The sequence below is a fragment of the Acinonyx jubatus genome, chromosome E4 (assembly GCF_027475565.1).
Source record: "Acinonyx jubatus isolate Ajub_Pintada_27869175 chromosome E4, VMU_Ajub_asm_v1.0, whole genome shotgun sequence".
In the NCBI taxonomy this organism is placed as follows: domain Eukaryota; kingdom Metazoa; phylum Chordata; class Mammalia; order Carnivora; family Felidae; genus Acinonyx; species Acinonyx jubatus.
The window spans coordinates 40,963,081-40,984,764 of NC_069395.1; the positions used below are offsets into that span (position 1 = coordinate 40,963,081).

Here is a 21,684-nt window from a genome sequence, read left to right on the forward strand (position 1 = left end):
GGACTGGAATGGATGTGTGACAAGGGAAGGGTGGACATTACAGGTATGAAAACAGGAGCAAAGGCACAGGTGGCAACAGGTAAGTTAAGTGATGTGTTCAAGGGAAGAAACCACACCCGCTAGAGACAGGTTTCAATACTGTCACGGCACTGTGTACACACACCATATACACAGGTCCCGTGGCACTCGGCCCTGCTGAATCAGCATTTCTAAGGATGTAGGCTCAGATATCTTTACTTTCTCAAAGTTCCTCAGGAAATTTGGATGCTTTGCCAGGCCTGAAATCCACTGGCCTGGAGGACAGTGCACATATAAGGAGCTTGTTCTTAGTATGTCAAGCTTGTTCCTGTTTCAGGGATTTCGGGCATGACTTACAGCCAATTCTTTCCACTGAAGTCTCAGTTTAACTACTCCCTCCTCAGTAAGGTCCTACTTGATTACTCCGTTCAAAGTCCCCAACCTGCTTTATTTCTTAGCACCTGTCTGATATTGTTTTACTTATTTCTGGTATGTTTCTCTCACTATAATGTAAGTTCCCAAAGAGTGCGGACCTTGTCTGTCTTGTTTACTGTGGTAATTCCAGTGGTTAGGAGGGGCTTGGGCATATAAAAGATGCACGCTAAATATTCACAGAATGGATGGATAAATTTGGCAGAACTAGGGATTTTTTTTTTTTTGGAACACTCATGTAATATAGATGGGAAACAATAAAACTATCTTTTAAAGCTTGTCTTCACTGAGATTGGGAGAGTAAATACCTTCTTTGAGAATTTCTCTATGACAGTTCGGATATTTTGCTTTATGATAGGCTCAGTTATCTTGCTGTTTAAATGGAAAAATTTGGGACAGCATTTCATAGAAGATAACTACAACTCTGAACATTTATCTAATCAGTTCAATAATAATTTCCAAATGTACTTAATGGACTATTAAATCAGTAATTAGAAATCAAATTTTGCTACGCTGCAAAAGATGTCAAAATTATGTATGCTCAGACTAAGATATTTTAAAATTAAAATTTTATTTAATTAGCATCCCTCAGAGACATATTTTAAAATTAGAACTTTATTTAATTAGTATTCCCATAATCTATATTAAAATTTATTTGTACCTTGCTGACTTATAAAAACTATAGGCAGGGGAGGGTAAATATACAGAAATAGCTCATGGAGGTTAACAGAATTCAAAGACATAAACCAACCAAAACAAAAAAAACAAACCAAAAACCAACCAAACAAAAACAAACAAAAAAAGGAGGCCCAGCAGAAAAAATGATTTAGGGTTTAAGGAGTAGCAAAAAAAATATGAATAAAGTGAAAAAAACTTTTATGTAAGTTATTTTGTGGGGTGTTTGAAAACATTCCTTCCTTTCACCCATACTTTTGTGAGTTAAAGTTAATGGATTTCTACTGCATTCCTGTTGTCACTATTGCCAAATGCTTTCCTATGGATGAGGCAGATACCTGGTTATTTAAGGAGCAGGATAAATGGGCCAAGACAGCTTTCCCTATCCCCAATTCACCAGGGAACATTTGAGAATTCCACCTGACATGAGGACAGCACTGTGCTCTTAAACAATCTGCAGTTTGATCCGATTGTTCCCCAGTGGGGGAGGTAGGCCACAGCTCACTCAAGAGTCATTGATTGGATTAACAGCCTAATTCCCAACAGATGAATAGAATACTGATGTCTTGTCAGCCCAGATCACAAAAGGAAAACACAATCTGCTTCTACAGCTCAGAGATTTAACCCTCTATTTGCCCTGAAGCTACAATCTCTGTTTTTAGTATTGTAATTTCTTCAGAACTATTTGCCTATAAACATTATCAAACGGTGGTTTTATCACCAACCACATACTTTCATCCTCTTTTAGGGTAGTTTTAGAAAATATTTAAAAACACGGAAAGACTTTTACCTCCGTTTCACTGCCCACATTAGTACTGCTACCTGAATTCTTTATTGGGTTTTCTAAGGAAATGATAAATAAACTGCTTTCTTCGGGGACTTCATAAAATAGGACACAGCGTATGGGAAAAAAAGTAACGAAATCCAAACATTCAAAGATAAAACTATTTTGAGCTATTCTCCTGGAACAAGCAACTGATTTTATTTAGGGGAATGAATGATTGCATTAAGAGGAATAGATGTTAGCTTTTTCGTTTATTCTCCTACTCAAACTACCTCCCAGCCCTACTGTAATTTAATAATTTTTGTGTATGGCTCTACAATAAAGAATCAAGTAAAAAATCTTATTTCTGATACAGGTTTATTAAAAATAAGAACAAATGTCTCCACTCAAGTCACCTATTAGAACTGTATAACAGTCAGTTGAGAACAAAAACAATGATGGTAGTGGCTATCTGTTTACTGTACTAAGCAATTTACAGGTGTTCTCTTATTTAATTCACCCAACAACCTTAGGAAGAATCTCATTTCACAACTGAAGAAACTGAAGCTTAGTTAGGTTAAGTAACTTTGAGGTCACATGATTTGTTAGTGGCAGAGCCAGAACTTAAATGAAGTCTCTGGCTCCAAAGCTTATTGCTCTTCAACACTACTGGGACTTTATGGGTTTGTCTGTATTTATACAGAGGCTTTTCAGTATTCTGAGGTGTTATACTTAAGATTCAGCAATCTCTTAGAATATGTTATTATTCTTTTCGTAAAACATCTATATGTGTACAAATGTCCTCTATTGGCTTTTCTTTTTCTTTAGAACATTTTTTTTCAAGGATTTCATGATAGCCACCTAAAATTAGCCACGTCAAAACAGAAATCTTTTTTGCCCGTGACTCTGGAATAATATTCAACTTCTATCCTTTTTATCTTTCATATTGTCTTCATCAAGTAAGGTTGACTGAATTCTCCTCTGCACTGTATCTCTGATTCTTTCTTTTTCCACAGTAATGGATCCTATCCAGGTCCTAACCTCCTAACTCACTAATTCCTACAAGAGTCTCCCTAATAATTTACCTGGTCTCCCAGATAATTTATCCCACTTCCAAGCATTGTCCTAAACATGCTATTCTTCTATTTAAAACTTTGAAGCATATTCTAATTGTCTTCAAGTCAGATAAGAATTTCTAACTAAGGATTTCTCTAGCTCTGAACAGAATATGGCATGTTGTCGTGGCTTTAAAAATTAACATTGTATATGTAGGACGTTTAGGTCAGTTCAAATTATGAGAACATATTATGTAATGAATATCGATTATTTATATTATTAGTACTATCATATTACATTAAATTATAATCTAATTCTTTATGGTAATACATATTTCCATAATAGCCATTATGTTAAAGGCTACTTTTAAAAAATAAAAAGTACAGGGAAGAGAATATATTTTTTGGAAAGAGAGCAGGAAAAAGCTCAATTAATACCAATTAAAAATACAGCCACACAATATGATGGTGTAAAAGATCTTTATACTACCTAACGTCTCACAGAGCTTTCTTAATTCAGACAGGTTTTTCTTTCAAGAAAACAAAAATTTACACTTGTATATTATTTACAGAACACTGTCATATAGACCAACTTATTTGAAACTAACATCATGAAGTAAGTAGGACAGACAATACATTTTATAAATAAGGAAGTTAAAGTTCAACAGGGTTAAATGACTTGCCCAAAGTAGTATGGTAAGTCAAACAGCGGAATTAGGAATTAAATTTATGTCCTCTACACAAATGGAATAAATTAAGAAATGGCAAGCTTTGGAATTTTAGTGTTTAATTCCCACTTTTAGATCACAAGTAACAGTTATCACTGAAGGTGAATAATAAAACATTAGCTACTAATATTTTGGCCAACCAAGATCCCTCCTCCATCTCTAAATACGTTGTCAATGTTCACTCAGTTAATCATGAAGAAATACAACTAAGAAAGGACAGTCTCAATAACTAAAAATAACTTTATACTAAAATAAAACAATCTATCGTAAGTGTTAGAAGGTGCAAATAGCATGAACACATTCTGAATCAAGGGAGGTACTATTAGAAGTTTCATAGAAGCTGGGAGACCTTCAGGAGGATGATCCCCAAAGAATTCCTCTCCCCAGTATCTGGAGGAAGGGGCAATAAGAGTGTATGAGGAAGCAGAACTGCTTCTCTGCATGTCAAACACACATGAGCATTTCCATGGTGGCCAGAGACACGATGCTGTACTGCCACAGGGAATAGCTCATAAGCTCCTGTGATTTTTGTTCCTTCACACTGTGTGAATCTTGAGTTCAGAGGAAATTTCTGTAGCCCTCAGTAACAAAAGCTAGGGAGGCAGAAGTTTTTGCTCTGGATGCCCTGGTTAGGTATAATGTTAGCCGACAATGCCGGAAACCATGGCAGGCCCGTCTACTAACCCATCTTTCAAAAATAATATCCTGAAAGGCCTCCTGTTTTTAATAATACACACAGGCTTTCGTATTTTACACATCTACAGCTTTAGTTTCCTATCATGTAATACAAAACATTTTAGTAGATATTCTGAAATAAGCCATAGTTCTTTCAAAAAACAGTCATGTTAATATCAAGCAGAAACCAAAAACCAACTAAAAAAACAAAAACAAAATCCAAACAACTCCCAATTTTGATAACAAGAAAAGTCATATCAATGGTGTATCCTTTGTGGTAACAGAGATAAACTTGTCTGACTGTGGAAACCAGGTTAAAGACAAGGGCTTGGACAGTTGTGCCCTGAAACAAGCAGACTGCAGGTCTTATAAATACATACAGAAATAATTAAAATATAAGGGGTTTAGAGAGATTAATCTCCTTTAAATAATCTCAGCCACAAAGCCTGTAAAGACACTGCTGGCACCGGGCCCATGTGAGACCAGCTGTCGGATATCAGAGCGGCAGAGAGATTAACTGCTACCACTTCTGCACTGACCTCCTCTACACAGTCTTCTCTGGACTCCATCGTCAAGTACTCCCTCTACCACTGGGAAAGGTTAGCAGAACAGGACCCGCTACAGTGTGGAGCATTATCACTTGACTTGATTACCTATCCTTAGCTGAGGGAAAAAACCAAATCAAAATAAGAAAGTTGGTACTGGAAGGGAATCAAAAAATGTAGGGCTCAGAAGACTCTAGGGAAGTGCAGGAGGTCTCTGGAAAAGTGCTGATTACCTGATTCCATTCATTTAACCCGTGGCAATTTCTAAGTCACCTTTAATTATTTTCAAGCTGAGTTTTAAGTAATGCAGATAGCACCCTTACTCCCAAAGGAAGCACAAAGCAACTGATAACTCTTTAAAAACAGTAACATTTATTTTGTGTCAAAGCTAGCCACAAATCCAACAAATATTTTTAAAATGTGATAGAGCCAATGAATAAAACAAGAACATTTATAATAAGCAGCATTATTTCAATCAGATAGATTTTTTTTGCCCCCCATCTGTATTATATATTTCCATGACTTTAAAAGGAAACCATTAAAAACCAAACAACTGCTCTGAAGATGACACGTAATCAATGTACGTAGAAGTCCTTTTAAAAATATAAGGTGTTACGCAAATGTAAGATATATAAATATATTATTTTATGAAAAGGATTTCAGATGGAATTTACTTGGACTGACGGAAGAAAACAGAATGGTGAAGACTGACTACAACACAGTCAGACATTATATGAACAGATACACATATTACTTTTTATCAGATGTATTCTTCCACTAGAATAAAATGAGACTAGCTGCTGGACCACCTTCTTTAAATAGGGTTTATCTGAGGTTCCTAAGCCTCTTTTATTCTAATTTTGCTTCTCTGATTTTTGGATGTCAACAAATCTCTGCAATAATTTCTTCTTGTCAAAAAGGTGATTTTTTTTTGGTCTCCTAGTTATCTCACAGGTGATCTGAAGGACAAGTGAACTGACCATATCTAACTCTGATTCTAAAGTACAAGTAGGCTATTGCATCAATTTTAAGTATTTCAAAGAAATGTCTGCTGATATGCTAGAATGAGATGTTCTGGATAACATAATTTATCATATTTCTTATAGAAATATTACCAATTTTCAAAGAACCAGAATATCAGATATAATTTACTTTTTTTTTTTTTTAAATGAGTAGGAAGGTGCTTTGGGTTTTTACACGGTTAAAAGGCAGAATTTTTTTGTTAGAAAGAAATTTTTAAATATCAAGACACAATAAAAGACAGCTTCATTCTACTATTTAAAAACTTACGTTTTTAAATAAATGTCATTAAAATCTTATTTTCAGTTTCTGTTCTTTTACATAACACACAGGCGCCCACAATGTTCTCTTCTGCATGTCTCTAAAATGTCTTTATGTTCCCCCTCCCTTAAAGAATGGGTTTTAAAGACTGCAATGAGGAGGCCAAATGTCAAATACGTGCCTGTCCACCCAAGATTATACTGATATCCATCAACACACTTTTCACACATCAGAGTGCTCTCAGATGGTAATGACTTTCAGACCAAATGATTTGCTTCAAGTTCTGAACCACTGATCCAGAGGTGTGCATCTCTAGTCACAGGTCTCCTAGGCCAGTGGTTCTCCAAGTATGGGCTCCAGGTCAGTAGTATTAGTTTCATGCAAATTTTAGGCTCCACACCAGACCTACTAAACCAGAAACTCTGTGGAGGGTTAGTGATTAACGATTCTAATGTTAGCCAACATTTGAGGGCCACTGCCCTCAATGTGCTAGTATATATATATATTCTCTGTAAATGAGCACCATCTTTTGGACAAACAGAGGTTAAATATCAACCATAGTGAAATAATTACATGTATTAAAAAGTTTATTAAAATGTTATTTTAAATGATTTATCTTTTCCTTAATTTTTAAATTTAAACATACTTGACAGAATTTCTTTTCATCTTCCAGTGAAAGGCTGTCCATCAGAGGTACTATTATAGTCTGGTGCACTGTTTTTATAGTTCTATAACATAAACTGACATTTATTGGAGCTTCACATAAGATTTTTCCATCAACGGATGCGTTGGAAGAGCAATAACCAAGTATATGCTGTAGTGGGCAGATACCTACACATCAGGACACTTTTCAAAGCCATCAGGCAAAGGGGGTCAGTTGAATTTTTTTTTTTTTTTACTGCACAGGCTAATGCTTTAAGAGTGTCTTGATGGAATCAAGGAAATTGGATTGTCCCCCCATTTGCTGGGCTAAAACAAGCCTTTTTTATTTATCCCATTAGAGGAACACAAGAGAAACCTTTTAAATGTCACTAAAAATTTCCCTGCATTGCAAAACCTAGTCAAAAGGGTTTTAATTTTCTCTGAGAACTTTTAAGTAACGCAGTATGTCAAGGTTTAATAAATTGTAGTAGGTGGGCATAGTTTTTGTTACAGGCAACTTTTTTTTTTTTTTAAGAAAAAGGTGCTTAGCCATGCTTAGGCTTCTCTATATAGAGAGGTTGGGGCACCACCTCAAATAGCAGAGAACTCAACTTCAGCCCAAACAGCAAACAAATGAATCGTAATGGAATCTGTAAAATATCTGAAACAAATTAAGGACATTAAAAAAAAGAAAATACTTTGAAATGTATTGGAAATGATGGTAATCTTTTTATAAGTGATATTTTTATGTTGAGCTTCTTGAAAAATTTCTTCAAGAATATGGCCTTGAACAAAGGCAACTCCAAAGGACAGTGCAAAGATCAGGCATTCAACAATCTTCCAGTAGAAAGAGAGACTACACAGCAACGAGAGACACTGTGTATTTGCAACCTGTAATGGGTTAAAACCCACCTTTACATCTTTCAAAATACTACAGAAATATCAGCTAATTAAAAAAAGTAGATATATATGTTGTGTTGATTGTATATATCTCAAGAAACATAGTAATAAAGTAGTCTATACTTAGCTTCTATGATCACATGTTTTGGTGTATTTTTGAATGGATCTAACCATTAAACACTGTCAGGGGTGTTCTGGTTATGCTCCCCTCTTCAATCAAATATTAAAAGTACTTACAAGCAGAAAACAAAATGTTACAGAGGGAATACCAGAACAGAGGACTTAAAAAAAAAAATGACTACCTATAAATGAGTATAGCTCCTTTCCTGAATCATCACCTTAATAGAAATATTTTTAACCACATCTAAATGGTTAAATAGAGGACCTTACTCCAAAGAGAGAGAGGGAGAGAGAAGGTAAGAAACTATGCCAAAGACAAAATGCCTAGTACTTCAAAATGTAATAATTAGTAATTAAATTATGTCAACTACTCCTCTTTTATTACCTGCTTCTAAAAAATACTACCTGCCAGATGATGTGGGGCTCAACAACGCAATAGTTCAGTAAGGGAGTCCTGCAGGATGCTGGTGCCACTTTAACTGCTGCTGTTTTAAGTCTCCCCTGTGACCACAGCTGTTTCAGAGGGAGGCTTAGTGAAGTGCCAGCTGACAAAAGAAGAATGTCAAGCAGGCTGGGAAAAAGACAGGCTATACTCTTGTCATGTACAATCAGTTATCCCTATATGTTCAATTAATACACTTTAATTATTAATGTCTCATTTTATGGAAATTTCAGCTTTATTACTTAAGTTCCTAACAAGTTAATGCATTTCAGTATTAGTCATTCTCTCCTTTACACGTAGAGGAAGGCAGTTTTCCTTTTTTAGCTGTTAGTACTAACAACTCAGGAGCTCTCGATGAAATTGTAAGTTGATAGGCCTGGAAAGGTGAGTTGGTGAAAGTCTTCCAAATCTGTTAACACTGATAAAACACCGATTATAAAAAGACTAATAAGCAACCAAAGGGAAAAGAAACTGACCAGAGGGTAATGAAATATATTCAGAGTCTATACTGAATTTTTCATCATCAAAAGGCCTTACTATTGGCTTAATTTTACTACTGCTTTCACAGGAGAACCTATGCTAATCCCAAAACCTGACATTCAAGTGAACAGAAATACTGAGAAAACTTAGTGTTCTCTTTGCTGGAATGTAGAGATTCTTATTCTGGATTTTCAGATTCATAGGATATCTGTGAAAGGGCTTCAGCAAGTGTATGAACCTATTAAAATTGTTTGCAAAAACTGTACATGTGTGCCCTTTCTCTCTGGTGTCCACAACTTTCCTAAAACTCTTCCTAAGAAGGTTAAAGAGCACTGTTGTGGGGTAGTAGTACAGATTAAACATGAATTGGTAATTGCTGAAACTGGGTGATGAGTACATGGAAATTCGTTATACCAGCTTCTCTAATTTTGCATGTGGTTGAAGTCTTTATAATTAAAAGATTATTTTTTTTAAACCGCCATTTTCAAAATGGAATTTCATCTATCAATCTAAGTGAACTGCTAATGTAAGTGATAATTCTATCTTGAAGGTAAGGGAATTGGACTCATAGAAAACATACATGTAAAAAAACGTAAGTATGGAAATCTTTCATGACAAAACTTTCAATGATGCAAGTTACTACTTTTACTATTCCTTATTCTCTTTCTCAAATATACCAAAATTTGATACAAAATCAGGAAAACAGAAGAGAGAAAAGGTAACTGGCAAAGCAAAGACCACAAAGACAAAGAAGGTGGAGGTTTGATGCTTGAAGGGGAGGGGGAAAACTGAAAGGAATAAAGTGGTGGGTCTAATCAAATCACTGTAAAAAGCTGCAGCTCTCAGAGTTAACCTTGCCAATCAGAGTAAGCAGGAGCAGGAGCATGTTTGTGCACATTAAACTTTGCGTGTGTCCTTGAACCTATGGTGCACTTCCTCCTCTCAAGCAGCCTGGGAAGGCTTCATAATGCTTACGAGAGAACCTTGAATTCCATTAGAAAGCTCCACAGGAAGGAGAAACCCTCAAGTGGCAGCTTGAACCACATAGACAGCTCATACCCTTTACTGATATTAGAAGTGAGCTCATGGGATTAAGTCTGCAAGTCCTGGAAAATTAAAAAGTATGAACACACTGATAAATGCCATTACACCAACAAGAATACAAGATACCTTTAAATCTTCTCGCCTTTCCTTTCCTTTTTTTTTTTTTTTTTTTTTAAGAAATCGCAAGTACTTAAAGCAATGATACAATAAAGACTGGTTACTAAGTCTACAATTTAACTAAAATCTGGCTAACTGGCTAAAATCTGACTAATAGTTTAATAATATTTACATGTGTATATTGCTTTGCTATAAAATCACTCACTCATTTGAGGGCCTAGCATATTTTACCACAAACTACACTTTTAAATAAAAGGAAGTAGGAAGGTAGGTACCTTGTCTTTCATGTCATATCTATTAAGTGATTATAGTTCTACTCTGTTCTGTACTAGTAAGAAGACACATTATATCACGTACAGTTTTAGTATTACATGTAGGCAGACTTAGATTCAATATGAATGAGAAATTTCCAATTAGAGCTTTCGAAAATTGAATAGTCTACTATGTGAAATAAACAGAAATGTTCTAACAGAGGCCACCTGGCTTACCCTTTTGGAAATTTAGTAGAGAGAATTCCTGCATTAGGTGAGAAGTTGAACCAGATGTTTTTTTTAAAATGTTTATTTATTTAGAGGGAGAGAGTGAGAGTGTGCACACCCCCACAAGTGGGAGGGGCAGAGAGAGACAGGGAGAGTGAGAATCCCAAGCAACTCTGTATTATCAGCATGAAGCCCAATGTGGGGCTTGAACTCAAGGAACCTGTGAGATCATGACCTGAGCTGAAATCAAGAGTCAGAAGCTTAACTTACTAAGCCACCCAAAAGCCCCGAACCAGATGATTTTTAAATTCTCTTTTACCTTTATGATTTCACAATTGGTGAAACTGTGTGCCTGGATGGCTCAGTCGGTTAAGTGTCCGACTTTGGCTCAGGTGATGATCTCACAGTGTCTGAGAACCTGAGCCTGAGCCTGCTTTGAATCCTCTGTACCCCCTCTCTGTCCCTTCCCTACCCTGTGTACAGGTGTCCTCTCCTACTTTCAAACCTAAATAAACATTAAAAAAAAAAAAGATTTCACAATTAGGCTTTGAATTCAGGGTCACACAGTCAATGGCAGAATAGAAACTAGAATGTAGGTAACTTGATTCCAAACTTAAGGTCTTTTCTAAACACAAGGTTATAAACCCCTCAAATGTCTTCAGGCAGTTAATACAGGACTGAGGTTAACTGGGTCAGGGAAGCAACAGTGGGGGGATGAGGAACTGGAGAGCTCAAGCCTGTCAACAGAGGGCAGTGCTACTCAGCTCTTGCTGATTGCTGCCATATGGGAATGTGCCCAGGACTGTCTTATTTTTAGATTTTCAAGAGAATCCTAAACCCTGTGTTTTACGTACAAACTGTGGGTAAACTATAGGTGCTAAACAAAAACTGATCTTTGGGCTGCGTATGACCCGTGCCAGTGTGTGACCATGAAATTTTCCTCAAAAACCCCACATCCAAATTACTGATTTTTAAAAATCCTTCTCTTGATTCTTCAGATTTGTCAACAGTCTTCGTGAAATACAAAAATCTAAAATTTATGCTTATATCAATTATACAGTCTGCTACGTATATAATAGTAATTTGCTCTGGCTATCATAGATTATATTCCTGTTACAGCATTAAATTGGTTTTTCCAAGATCAACACTACAGTGCAATCTCAGTGTTCATCTATGGTCCATAATACATGTCAAATTTTCTACAGATGATATTTGTGTATAACCAATCTTTCTACGTGTATATGTGGATATGGCATAAATATTCTTTTTTTTTTTAAGTTTCTTTATTTAAGTAATCTCTATGCTCAGGGTGGGGCTTGAACTCACAACTTCAAGATCATGAGTCACATGCTCTTCTGACTGAGCCAGCCAGGCGCCCTGTCCCAAAAATATTCTAAAAACACTTATTTTATAGACAAATCACTTCTTTGAAGAGACATTTTTTTCCTTGAATTATCTTATTCCCATCTTTCAGGCATTATTTAACCAGTCTATGAGAATATCATCAAAAAAAGCAAGCTTGACCATTTCTAGACTTTATTCTGTCAACTCATTTGGGAGTCTTTTGTTACTTTGTGTGAATTCCTTCATATTTAATTTGTCTTCTTAAAAATTTTTAAAATTTTTATTTATTTTTGAGAGAGTGAGAGAGAGACAGAGTGCGATAGTGGGGAGGGGGTCAGGCAGAGAGAGAGGGAGACACAGAATCTGAAGCAGGCTCCAGGCTCTGGGCTGTCAGCACAGAACCCAATGTGGGGCTCAAACCCACGAGCCGTGAGATCATGACCTGAGCCGAAGTCGGACACTTAACCGACTGAGCCACCTAGGTGCCCCTAATTTGCCTTCTTAATGTGACATTTAGAAGAACATTTTAGACTCAGCAACACTAAGCACAGCCAAGTAAATTTTGTAACATACACACATTTAAGTAATACATCTCAGAAATCATCAATGAGCCACCATTCAACATTCAAACAAGTTAGTTCTTTAAAGCAGATGACTCATCCATTTCTTGAGTTCAATGAGGAAGAACTGCTTGACTTTTTAAAAAGTTACACAATTACAGAATTAACCCGGTTCTGAGGGCACAATAAACTTTAAAGTGTACAAAATGTTATGATTCAGCTGTAGGTAGCCAAGATGTTCAGAAATTTTTACCATGAAGAAGGTAGACTGCCTGGGGATAAAGGCCAATTCTTTTGTTTTCAAGTTTAGGATAGTATAAGACGTCAACAATTTGTGGTTCACAGCAATAGCAAGAGAGAATGTAGCCAGGGGACCATTAAGAAGGAGCAATTTACTATACCAGGTCATAACACTTTGACAGTGTCCTATAATTCAGTTAGATGTAAAAATAAGATGACACTGGGTGTTCTCTGAACTCAAAGTAATTTGAACTTGATTCACACTGTACTGTGAGTCAGTTGTTCATTCTCAGGTACAAACTTAGCAAAAGAAGTGACTATTCAATATAAAAATGACAGAAAAAAACTTATTAAAGAAAATTGTGAGCTGTGAGAAAAGGAATATAGATTAAAAGTCACACTGAAGGGGCATACCTGGTGAACAAAATAATGTCTACATATAAGAATTTCATTATAAATAAGGAAATAAATACTAAGGACATGAAGAACTTGTTACTATAATCCTCACAAAATGCATCAGATGGCTGTGGATTCTAAAAGCACAGAATCAGTGTGATAGAGAATGATGACAGCACGATGCAGGAAAATAGCATGGAATCTGCAGTTAAAATACTGAAGTGTGAACTCTGGTTATCTACTTACTAGCCTTGTGTCTTCAAGCAATTCACATAACCTCTTTGAGCTTTAGTTTTCTCAACTATGAAATGAGGATAGTGTAACACAGGACTCCTATAGGATAAAATGAGCTAATATATATAAATACATTTTGTAGAATAGAAAATATGATAAAATATTTGACCTTTCAATACTGGTTTTATCATTTTTGCTCACCATTTTCAGACTTCTTTTGCAGTGACATCTGTCTTCCTCTGTTGAGCCAGAAAACTCTGCCTACATTTTTTGGAGATGTAGAGTTTCTTTGCACAAGAGGATGAATACATTTGTTTTATTAGTCAACAAATATTTACAAAATACCTCTAAAGCTCCCAAGATTTAAATAATACTAAAGGCTTGGGACACAGTGATGACTAGACTTGATCTCTACCTTCATACTCCATTATAAGGGACCTCTTTTTTATTTATTTTCATTTATTTATTTTGAGAGAGAGTGAGTAGGTGTGCATGTGCGCATGCGAGCTGGGGAGGGGCAAAGAGAGGAAGACAGAATCACAAGCAGGTTCTGCACTCTGTGCTGAGCCCAACAAGGGGTTCGATCTCACAACTGTGAGATCATGACCTGAGCCGAAATCAAGAGTCTGACACTTAACCAACTGAGCCACCCAGGTGCCCTGGGGACTTCTTTTTTAAAACCAAATCATATTCAGCAGCATAATCTTAAAATAGGTAAAAATTGAGGTAGGGAGGGAAACTTCTAGGTACCTCTGTGGGAATTTACAAAACACTGAAAACCACTAAGCTGGTAGATAGGCCTCCCCCCAAATTTGTATGCACCCAGGGCAAGAGTAAAAATGGAAATTTCTAGAACTCCTTTCTGTTGAAACTCCAGGCTCCATACGACTTCACAAAGGGCCTCACATACATGAGTAGAGACACCTCAGCTCCCATGTCCAAGCTCAATTCATCCCTCCACCTTCCAATCACTTGCCCCTTTCCCATCCTTCAGGCCTAGGGGCATACCAGCAGCAAGATCTGCCCTTGGGTTGGGTCCTGGGAATGAACTGGGCCATTTCAATTGGTCTCCATAAAAGCCAACTGCATTTCTGGTAGAAGATGTGATTTAAAAGTACAAAGAGAATGTAAATTTTACATTTTGGGAAGGGATAAATAAGAGACATGATTATTGTACACCTCAGCTGTTTCTTCTTTTTACTCTAGTCATAAACTAATATATTCTACCACAGTTTTAAGAGATACATTTTTCAATCTATTCATATTTTAAAAAGTATGTTCAAATTAAACACTGCAGTTGTAAAAAATAAAGAACTGCTTGAAAAAGAGAAGTAACAGCTACATGAAACACAACCAGTCAACTGCCAAGATATCTGTCAAGAGCATTAAGCCATTTCAACATGGGTACTGTAGTCTCATAATGCATACCCTTCATTTAAGAATACATCTAATTTGTCTTCAGAATGGTCTTTAGCATCTACTGCTCAAGAATGTCTACCTGATATATGTGTTACAGCATATTTGTTTAGGCCTGCCACACTCAGACAATACAGAATATGCATACTGACCAAATGTGTCAAGAAAAGTCATGAAGTATTCCAATAACCTTGTTAAGATCAAGTTTTCCTATTCTAATTTATTTTTTTCTTTCCATAAATTTCTCGAAGACATTGTTTCTTTGGGGCATTATTATTACTATCCTCAATCTTTACTCCATGTTTATTTCAAACACATATTAAGTGATATGTCAAGTAATGTGTTAGGAGCTGGGAGTAGAAAAATATCAAAATTCTTACTCTCAAGGAGGCTAGTCTTATGAATGGAGATGATTATAATAAAGAATGACAAATCCTATCACAGGTGTAAACAAAGTGTATTATAGGAGTGCAAAAGAGGGGGTCTAAAAGGAGGTTGTGGTTGCAGGAAAAGGAGGGGCTAGGTCAGGGTCTTCCCAAAAGAAGTGATGTTTCAATGAAGAAACTATAGGCTTTGTGTACATGTGTGTGCGTACACTCGTGTGTGTGCGTGTTGTGTGTGTGTGTGTGTGTGTGCGTGCTTCAGACTGGGGGAGTAGTCATCTACAAAGGAACAATATTTTTATAATATTTACTGAATGTGTACTGTATGTCAAACATTAGGCAAGAGACTACTTGGAATATTAAAGAAACAGAAAACCTGATTCTTACACTGAAATACCTTACAATCCACTAGTGACACCAAAGCTGAACAATCAAGTAAATACAATTAAGGCAAAAACAGCAGTTAAATAAAATGACTGGAGAATATCCTATATATATAATGGAGTTTACTTGAGAACTGAGGTTCTTCTTTAATCTTCCTTGGTTAAGGAATTTTTCCACCATGCTGTCTTGAACTTAATCAGGGTAGATAGTCTCTCACTACATTTGCCTTCCAAACGACCTATTAAAAAACTACAACTTTAGGGGCGCCTGGGTGGCTCAGTCGGTTAAGCGTCCGACTTCAGCTCAGGTCACGATCTCACGGTCCGCGAGTTCGAGCCCCGCCTCGGGCTCTGGGCTGATGGCTCGGAGCCTGGAGCGTTTCTGATTCTGTGTCTCCCTCTCTCTCTGCCCCTCCCCCGTTCATGCTCTGTCTCTCTCTGTCTCAAAAATAAATAAAAAACGTTAAAAAAAATTAAAAAAAACACTACAACTTTGTTTCCCAAATATGCAATCAGTGAGGAGTTGCTAATGGTTTATTATTCTGGTATGGACATGAACTTACAGAAAATATGTGAGTTCCAAAATGAATAAAGGGCAGAAACTGTAGAAACACACTGAAAAATGACCTCAGGTTGAACAGCTTTGTTCATTCTATTTAAAAATACATTCTCTGAAAGTCCATGATGTTTTCACTTTCGTTTGATAAACTAACTGAAAATTTACCAATCAGGATCATTTGTTAGTGGAAATCTTGGATTTGACTCTTGACGTTGGAGCTGTCTGACTTTGGATAATTATGTGGAAAAATTTCTTTTAATAAGAAAAAAAATGACCAAATACGTAGACATAGCTTGCACAGTTATTTAAAAAATAGCAAGTGCTCAGTCCATAGGATTATATCTAAATTTGCATCCCTCCTTTAAACTTGGCACCATATCTAGGAAATCTAAACAGTTGTTAGTGATTCATCACAGCAATCCATTAGTTTTATCTGATTATTTTATCCTAACTCCTACTTAAGACACATAGCACCACAGAACTGGCAGGTGAATATAGGGTTTAGAATTACAAATCCAGTACTACATGGAATTACATGCAGACATTTTAAAAATTTGAGATTCTCATCTTCCCAATATCTGCCATCCCCAACTCATTTACTGAGTCATAATTTTTGGAGTTGAGGTTTATTTTTAAAAAGATCTATAGTTGTGGGACGCCTGGATAGCTCAGTCAGTTAAGCATCCAACTCCTGATTTCCACTCAGGTCATGATCTCATGGTTTGTGAGTTCCAGCCCAGTACTGGGTTGTGCGTTGGCACAGAGCCCACTTGGGATTCTCTCCCCTTCTCCACCCATCCCCTGATTGTGCCCTCTCTCTCAAAAATAAATGAACATTAAAAAAAAAAAAAAAAGAAAAAAGAAGATCTATAGTTGATTCTAGTGATCCAGGCTTGGGAACTTCTGGAATATACAAAGTGAGCTCGACTACTTCATAAAGCAAGTAATACTGGATAAAATGGTATGGTCATAGAGGTGAGGCTTTAATAGTCAAGCATAAAAGCTGAGAACCAATTCATAGATAAGACACCACTAGATGTTCTTGGTCATAGAATCCTTTAGATATTGAAGTAGCATTTAGATAATGGTGTTTAAGGAAGACTTAATGTACCAATATTATGGAGGATCAAAAAGTCACTTTAATAAGTTGCCACAATAATATACTGATGAATGAATGATAATTCAGACCAGATGATTGTCAATGGAAATGAAACATATACTATGAAGCTCTCCATACCTTACAAGGCCAACAACTCGAGATCTCAAGATCTCAAGAGTTTACTTTCCCACAGTCAGATGGTAGTTGAGCCTGAGTGGCAATAATGTTATTAAACAATGAGTGGAATGCTGGATGTTTGTACTAATTAAGTAATTATTATTATTATGGGTAAACAATAATATAATGAATAAAAGAACAGCCAAGCTTTTGACAACTGAGTAGAAATTAAAAGTATGAAAAGAATGGGACAGAAAGAAACCGGTCCTAGTAACATGCTAGCTTGATGGTTTTATTACACATGGTTCTTACTATTTTTATTATGAAAATACTATTTTTATTATGAAAATACTTGTAGATAGAGAAAAGCAGAGACCCATTATTCATATTTAATAACTGTGAACATTTTGCCATACTTTTTCTTTCTTTTCCTTTTTTGTTGAAGTAGGATAAAGAAATTATGGTTGACATGACATCTTGTCCCTAAATATATCAGTGTGCACCTAAAAACAAGGAAAATTCCTACACAACCAAAATACCATTATCACACTTAAAATGGTTAATACTAACTCCTTAGTTTTAATGAACATGGTCCTCTTAACGTTTATAGTTATATGTAAATCAAGACAACATGGGCTTGTTATGTTCCTTCCCCAAAGCAATCTATACATTCTTTTAAATTATTGATGGAAAAGGTAGCAACTTTGCAAATCCTCTGGATCTTACTGGCGATGTGATAGAAACTCCTAATTCAAAAAAATGTACCATTAATGAATGTTAATTTGATAATCACAAAAAGAATTCACTTGGAGTTTCATACACAGTGCTTCAAGAAGACTTTCAAGAGTTCTTGAGAGTATTTCTACTTTCCAAGAGTGTAGACTGAACATCGGCAAGAACCATGGCATGATCAAGACTTTGCCCTTAACAGAACTAAGACCTCTGGCCACTGTCAGATAATCTGTCACTATAAGCTACTTGTATCCAAGCCAGATATTTATTGCTATTGATCTGCCTGGTCCTAGCAAAAGACTTTTGTTCTCCCAGACCGGGACTTTGACCTCAATTAAGTTATGAATTTCAATCCGATAGACTGCTCCACTTACCCTACTGCTCTCCTCGACTGGATTAATTAGAATTAGCTAGGCCGAGAGTCACCCCAAGCTCCTCATGGATCATATTATTTTAATAATAAATAAAAGAATAGCAGCAATGTACAAGAAGTATTTTGAAAGATTGCTCATCTAGGAACATCATTCAAAACCTGCCAATATCAATTTCTCTGATTTTGATTACCTCATTTACTTTTTATTTCTTTTCATTCATTGGAGTCTCCCCTTTTATTTCAGCTTTCTAAACATGTTCTTTGCATTCAAACATCAAAGTACTTGCCATTTTAGCACTTTGCTGCTATTTCAGGGTTTCATTAGAAAGTAACTCATCAAAGCAATCATTTGCAAGAATATAACTAAAAAACATTTAATAATCTCAGAGCATCAAGAAAAAAACATTCCATCATCCAAGAAAAATACTAGTCTTTAGCTAAATGTACTTTCTCTACAGCTAGTTAATACATTAAAAGCAGACAAATCAGAATGTCACTGAGAAGGCAATATCCAAAGTTGCAAAGAATAAGAATGTGCACATACATTTATTTTTAATCCATAACCCACTGGGACAGATTATATAATGGCCAATGAGAACTTTAAATCATGTTGATAACAATAATCAGTGGGATCAGTATTTGCTAAATATACTGTTCTAACTTTATGATTTACTCCATAAACATAAAAAATTTATTCTAAAATGTAAAGAATATTATACAAGAATGTTTACATTCTGGGCTATAGTATTTGGTATCTGATACTGAAATTGTAAGATTGTTAGAAAGGATTTATAAGGGAATTATAGAATTTAGAAAGGATTTATAATTCCCTTTATAAAGGAATCCTAAAACTCTATATATTTTCAACTGATGTTTCTGACATAACAAAAACCCTTTTACTTCTTTGATTACTAAAATTTTGAGTTTTGATTAGCTTGAGGGAACATAAAGGAAAGATTTCATCAGAATGTCTAAGTCTAGTAGTAATTTCAATATTAAAAGCAATACAAAATTAAAGCACAAACTCTGCCCTTAAAATGCTGGGAATTACATGTATATTTGGAAGGTACAGTCTACAAAAGGATATGTCATAAATTTACAAATCAGCAATTTATCAAGCCTTTAGTAACGGTAGTGTTATCAAATAGTCTCCTGGGAAAGAAATACGCACACATGAAAGTGACTCCTGCAATGAAAAATGAAACAATTATATTTTTTTATAATTACAACTATTGGATTTAATTTCCATTCCTCCTTTTCTCTCTCCCTACCACACACACACTCATTTGGGTTCTGTAGATCATGTAAAACGCCATTCATTTTGAAGAAGAGTTTTCTATTTTCCCATGGAAAAATTCTAAGCTCAAGTACCAGTAAACATTTCTTCCTCAGCACCCAAAACATACCAGTAATCTAGTAAGAAAAACAAAACTGGTATGAGGACTGGACTCTTTACAATGTGGGAGAGAATCAAGGATTAAAGAAATAATTTGAAGGCTGAGGCTATTTTCATAATGAGCCACTCAGCAGGAAAAGATCAAATGACAAAATGTATTGTGCTTTGGCAAAGGGCTTCTGTTTTCACACCTGACTTTCATTAAGTTGCATATTCTTAAGTGGAATTAGAGCAATTCTCTAGCAAATCATACAGGTGATTTAACACATTAGCCCAGACTTTGCAAATGACCTCTTAATTAGGGTCACAAGGATAATGTGTGAGAGAAAACAGGAAAATTTAACATATTTACACCTTCCCCTACAGTGGAAATATTTGAAATGTAGACAATGACTTATCATATTAATAGTATGAGAACTATATATTATATATATATATATATTTGAATACAAATATATATATATATATATATTTGTAAGTGGGTTTGTATTTGTATACAAATATATACAGTGTATTTGTATACATATATATATACTATATATATATATGTAAGTGGGTTTATAAATGTATGAAAGAATTTAAGAGTTTGAAAAAGTATTTTTTGATAAATTTACAAAAAATATACACACCTATGTCATTTACTAGTATTCTCTATTTGTGCTTAACCATCTAAACTTTTCAGTCTAATTTAAATATTCTAATACTGAATGTCCAGGAATAGTGTTTACATATAAAATAAAAGTAGTAAAAGGGAGAAGGTAAGCCTTGTCCATTTCCTAGGGAGGACTTTTTAAAGGCAGACAAAAAAAAAATCAATATATGTCTTCTAAAATTAGCAAATGAGATACTTAATGGTATTTATATATTTGAATATTGAAAGAAAGGAAGGTAAGATAAATCTAAACTATAAACTCCTTCTCTTGGGAGAAAAACTACTGAAACACTGGAAGAATATCTTAAGTGACTATACAGCCTTGTTAAAAACAAGAAATTGCCTTGAAATCTTGTTTTATCCAAGCAGTACGTGTACATTTTATATCCTATTCCACAATTATATATCTATGTTTGTTTACCTAGAAAATGACTTTTAGAGCTACTTCTAAGTTAAATTATTTGTATTCCCCAAATCCTCAAGACAAATGGGTACTCTGGAAAGATGCACCATATTCGTAAGGTTTCTCATATATTCTTACATATACCATGTACTCCACTGTTGCCAGGGACAGAGGCCCTCAGTTTGATATACCATTTAAAAAAAACAATAAAAAACTTAAAAAAAATTGAATGGCATGGAAAAATGTTCATTTTATAATATTAAATGAAAGAGAAGTACAGACCACATACATGGCTGGTTTCTGGCTCCAAGTAGGATGGAAGAAGATATAATAAAGTAACTTTCCTAATGTTAGCAACAATGAAAGAACAGGAAAATTGAAAAATTGTGTTTATGAAAGCAAAAAGGACTGAGTGAACTAAATCAGAGAGCTATTCAGAGAACAAGCTCTCAAAAATGAGAGAGAGAGAGAGAGAGAGAGAGAGAGAGAGAGAGAAAGAGAGAGAGAGAGAGAGAGAATAGGCTCTTTCCTGCTGCTTTCTTACCTGGGAGTATTTGCTGATTCTGTGTAAAGCCTGAGGAATGAGAGTGGCTCAAATAAAATGATGACACTGGGGAAAATAACATTTTGGAGGTTGTTAGGAGTTGGGTCAACAACTGAAAAATTTCGGAAGTCCCAAACACAAAGTACTATTTTCCCACTGGTTTAATTTCTGAGTTCAGGGGCTATGTGGGAAGCCAGAGTTTCTAAAAGAGCACATAGGAATCTTGTTTTGGCATATTTGAGGGAGACAGTCCCGGCTGAGGAACAGGGCCTGCCTCAAACAACAAATGTCAGCCCAAACACATTTACCAAAATTTGGAAGCAGTGTGGGATAGGAAGCTGGAGAACAAAGCTCAAAGCAGAAAGAATCAGACGGAGTCTTAATCGGTGTTTCAAGAAAGGGAGGCAGAGACCCTTAGGCTCCCAAGCAAAAGCCCTCAAGAGCCTCCCCCCAAGAT

The 21,684-nt window shown here is 35.6% G+C and overlaps 1 protein-coding gene across 11 annotated transcripts in view; it reads right to left on the bottom strand.

Moving 5' to 3' along the window:
• The window catches only part of ACBD6 (acyl-CoA binding domain containing 6), a 210,345-nt gene that overhangs the window by 62,908 nt on the left and 125,753 nt on the right, over positions 1-21,684 (bottom strand). The window contains exon 7 of one of the 11 annotated variants that reach the window (XM_027074426.2): positions 16,541-19,418. The exons of the other annotated variants lie outside the window; for them this stretch is intronic. Within the exon in view, the coding sequence (XP_026930227.1) occupies positions 19,347-19,418 (72 nt within the window). The 3' untranslated portion in view covers positions 16,541-19,346. Of the gene's footprint in view, positions 1-16,540; positions 19,419-21,684 lie in introns of those variants that run through there. 11 annotated transcript variants of the gene reach the window in all.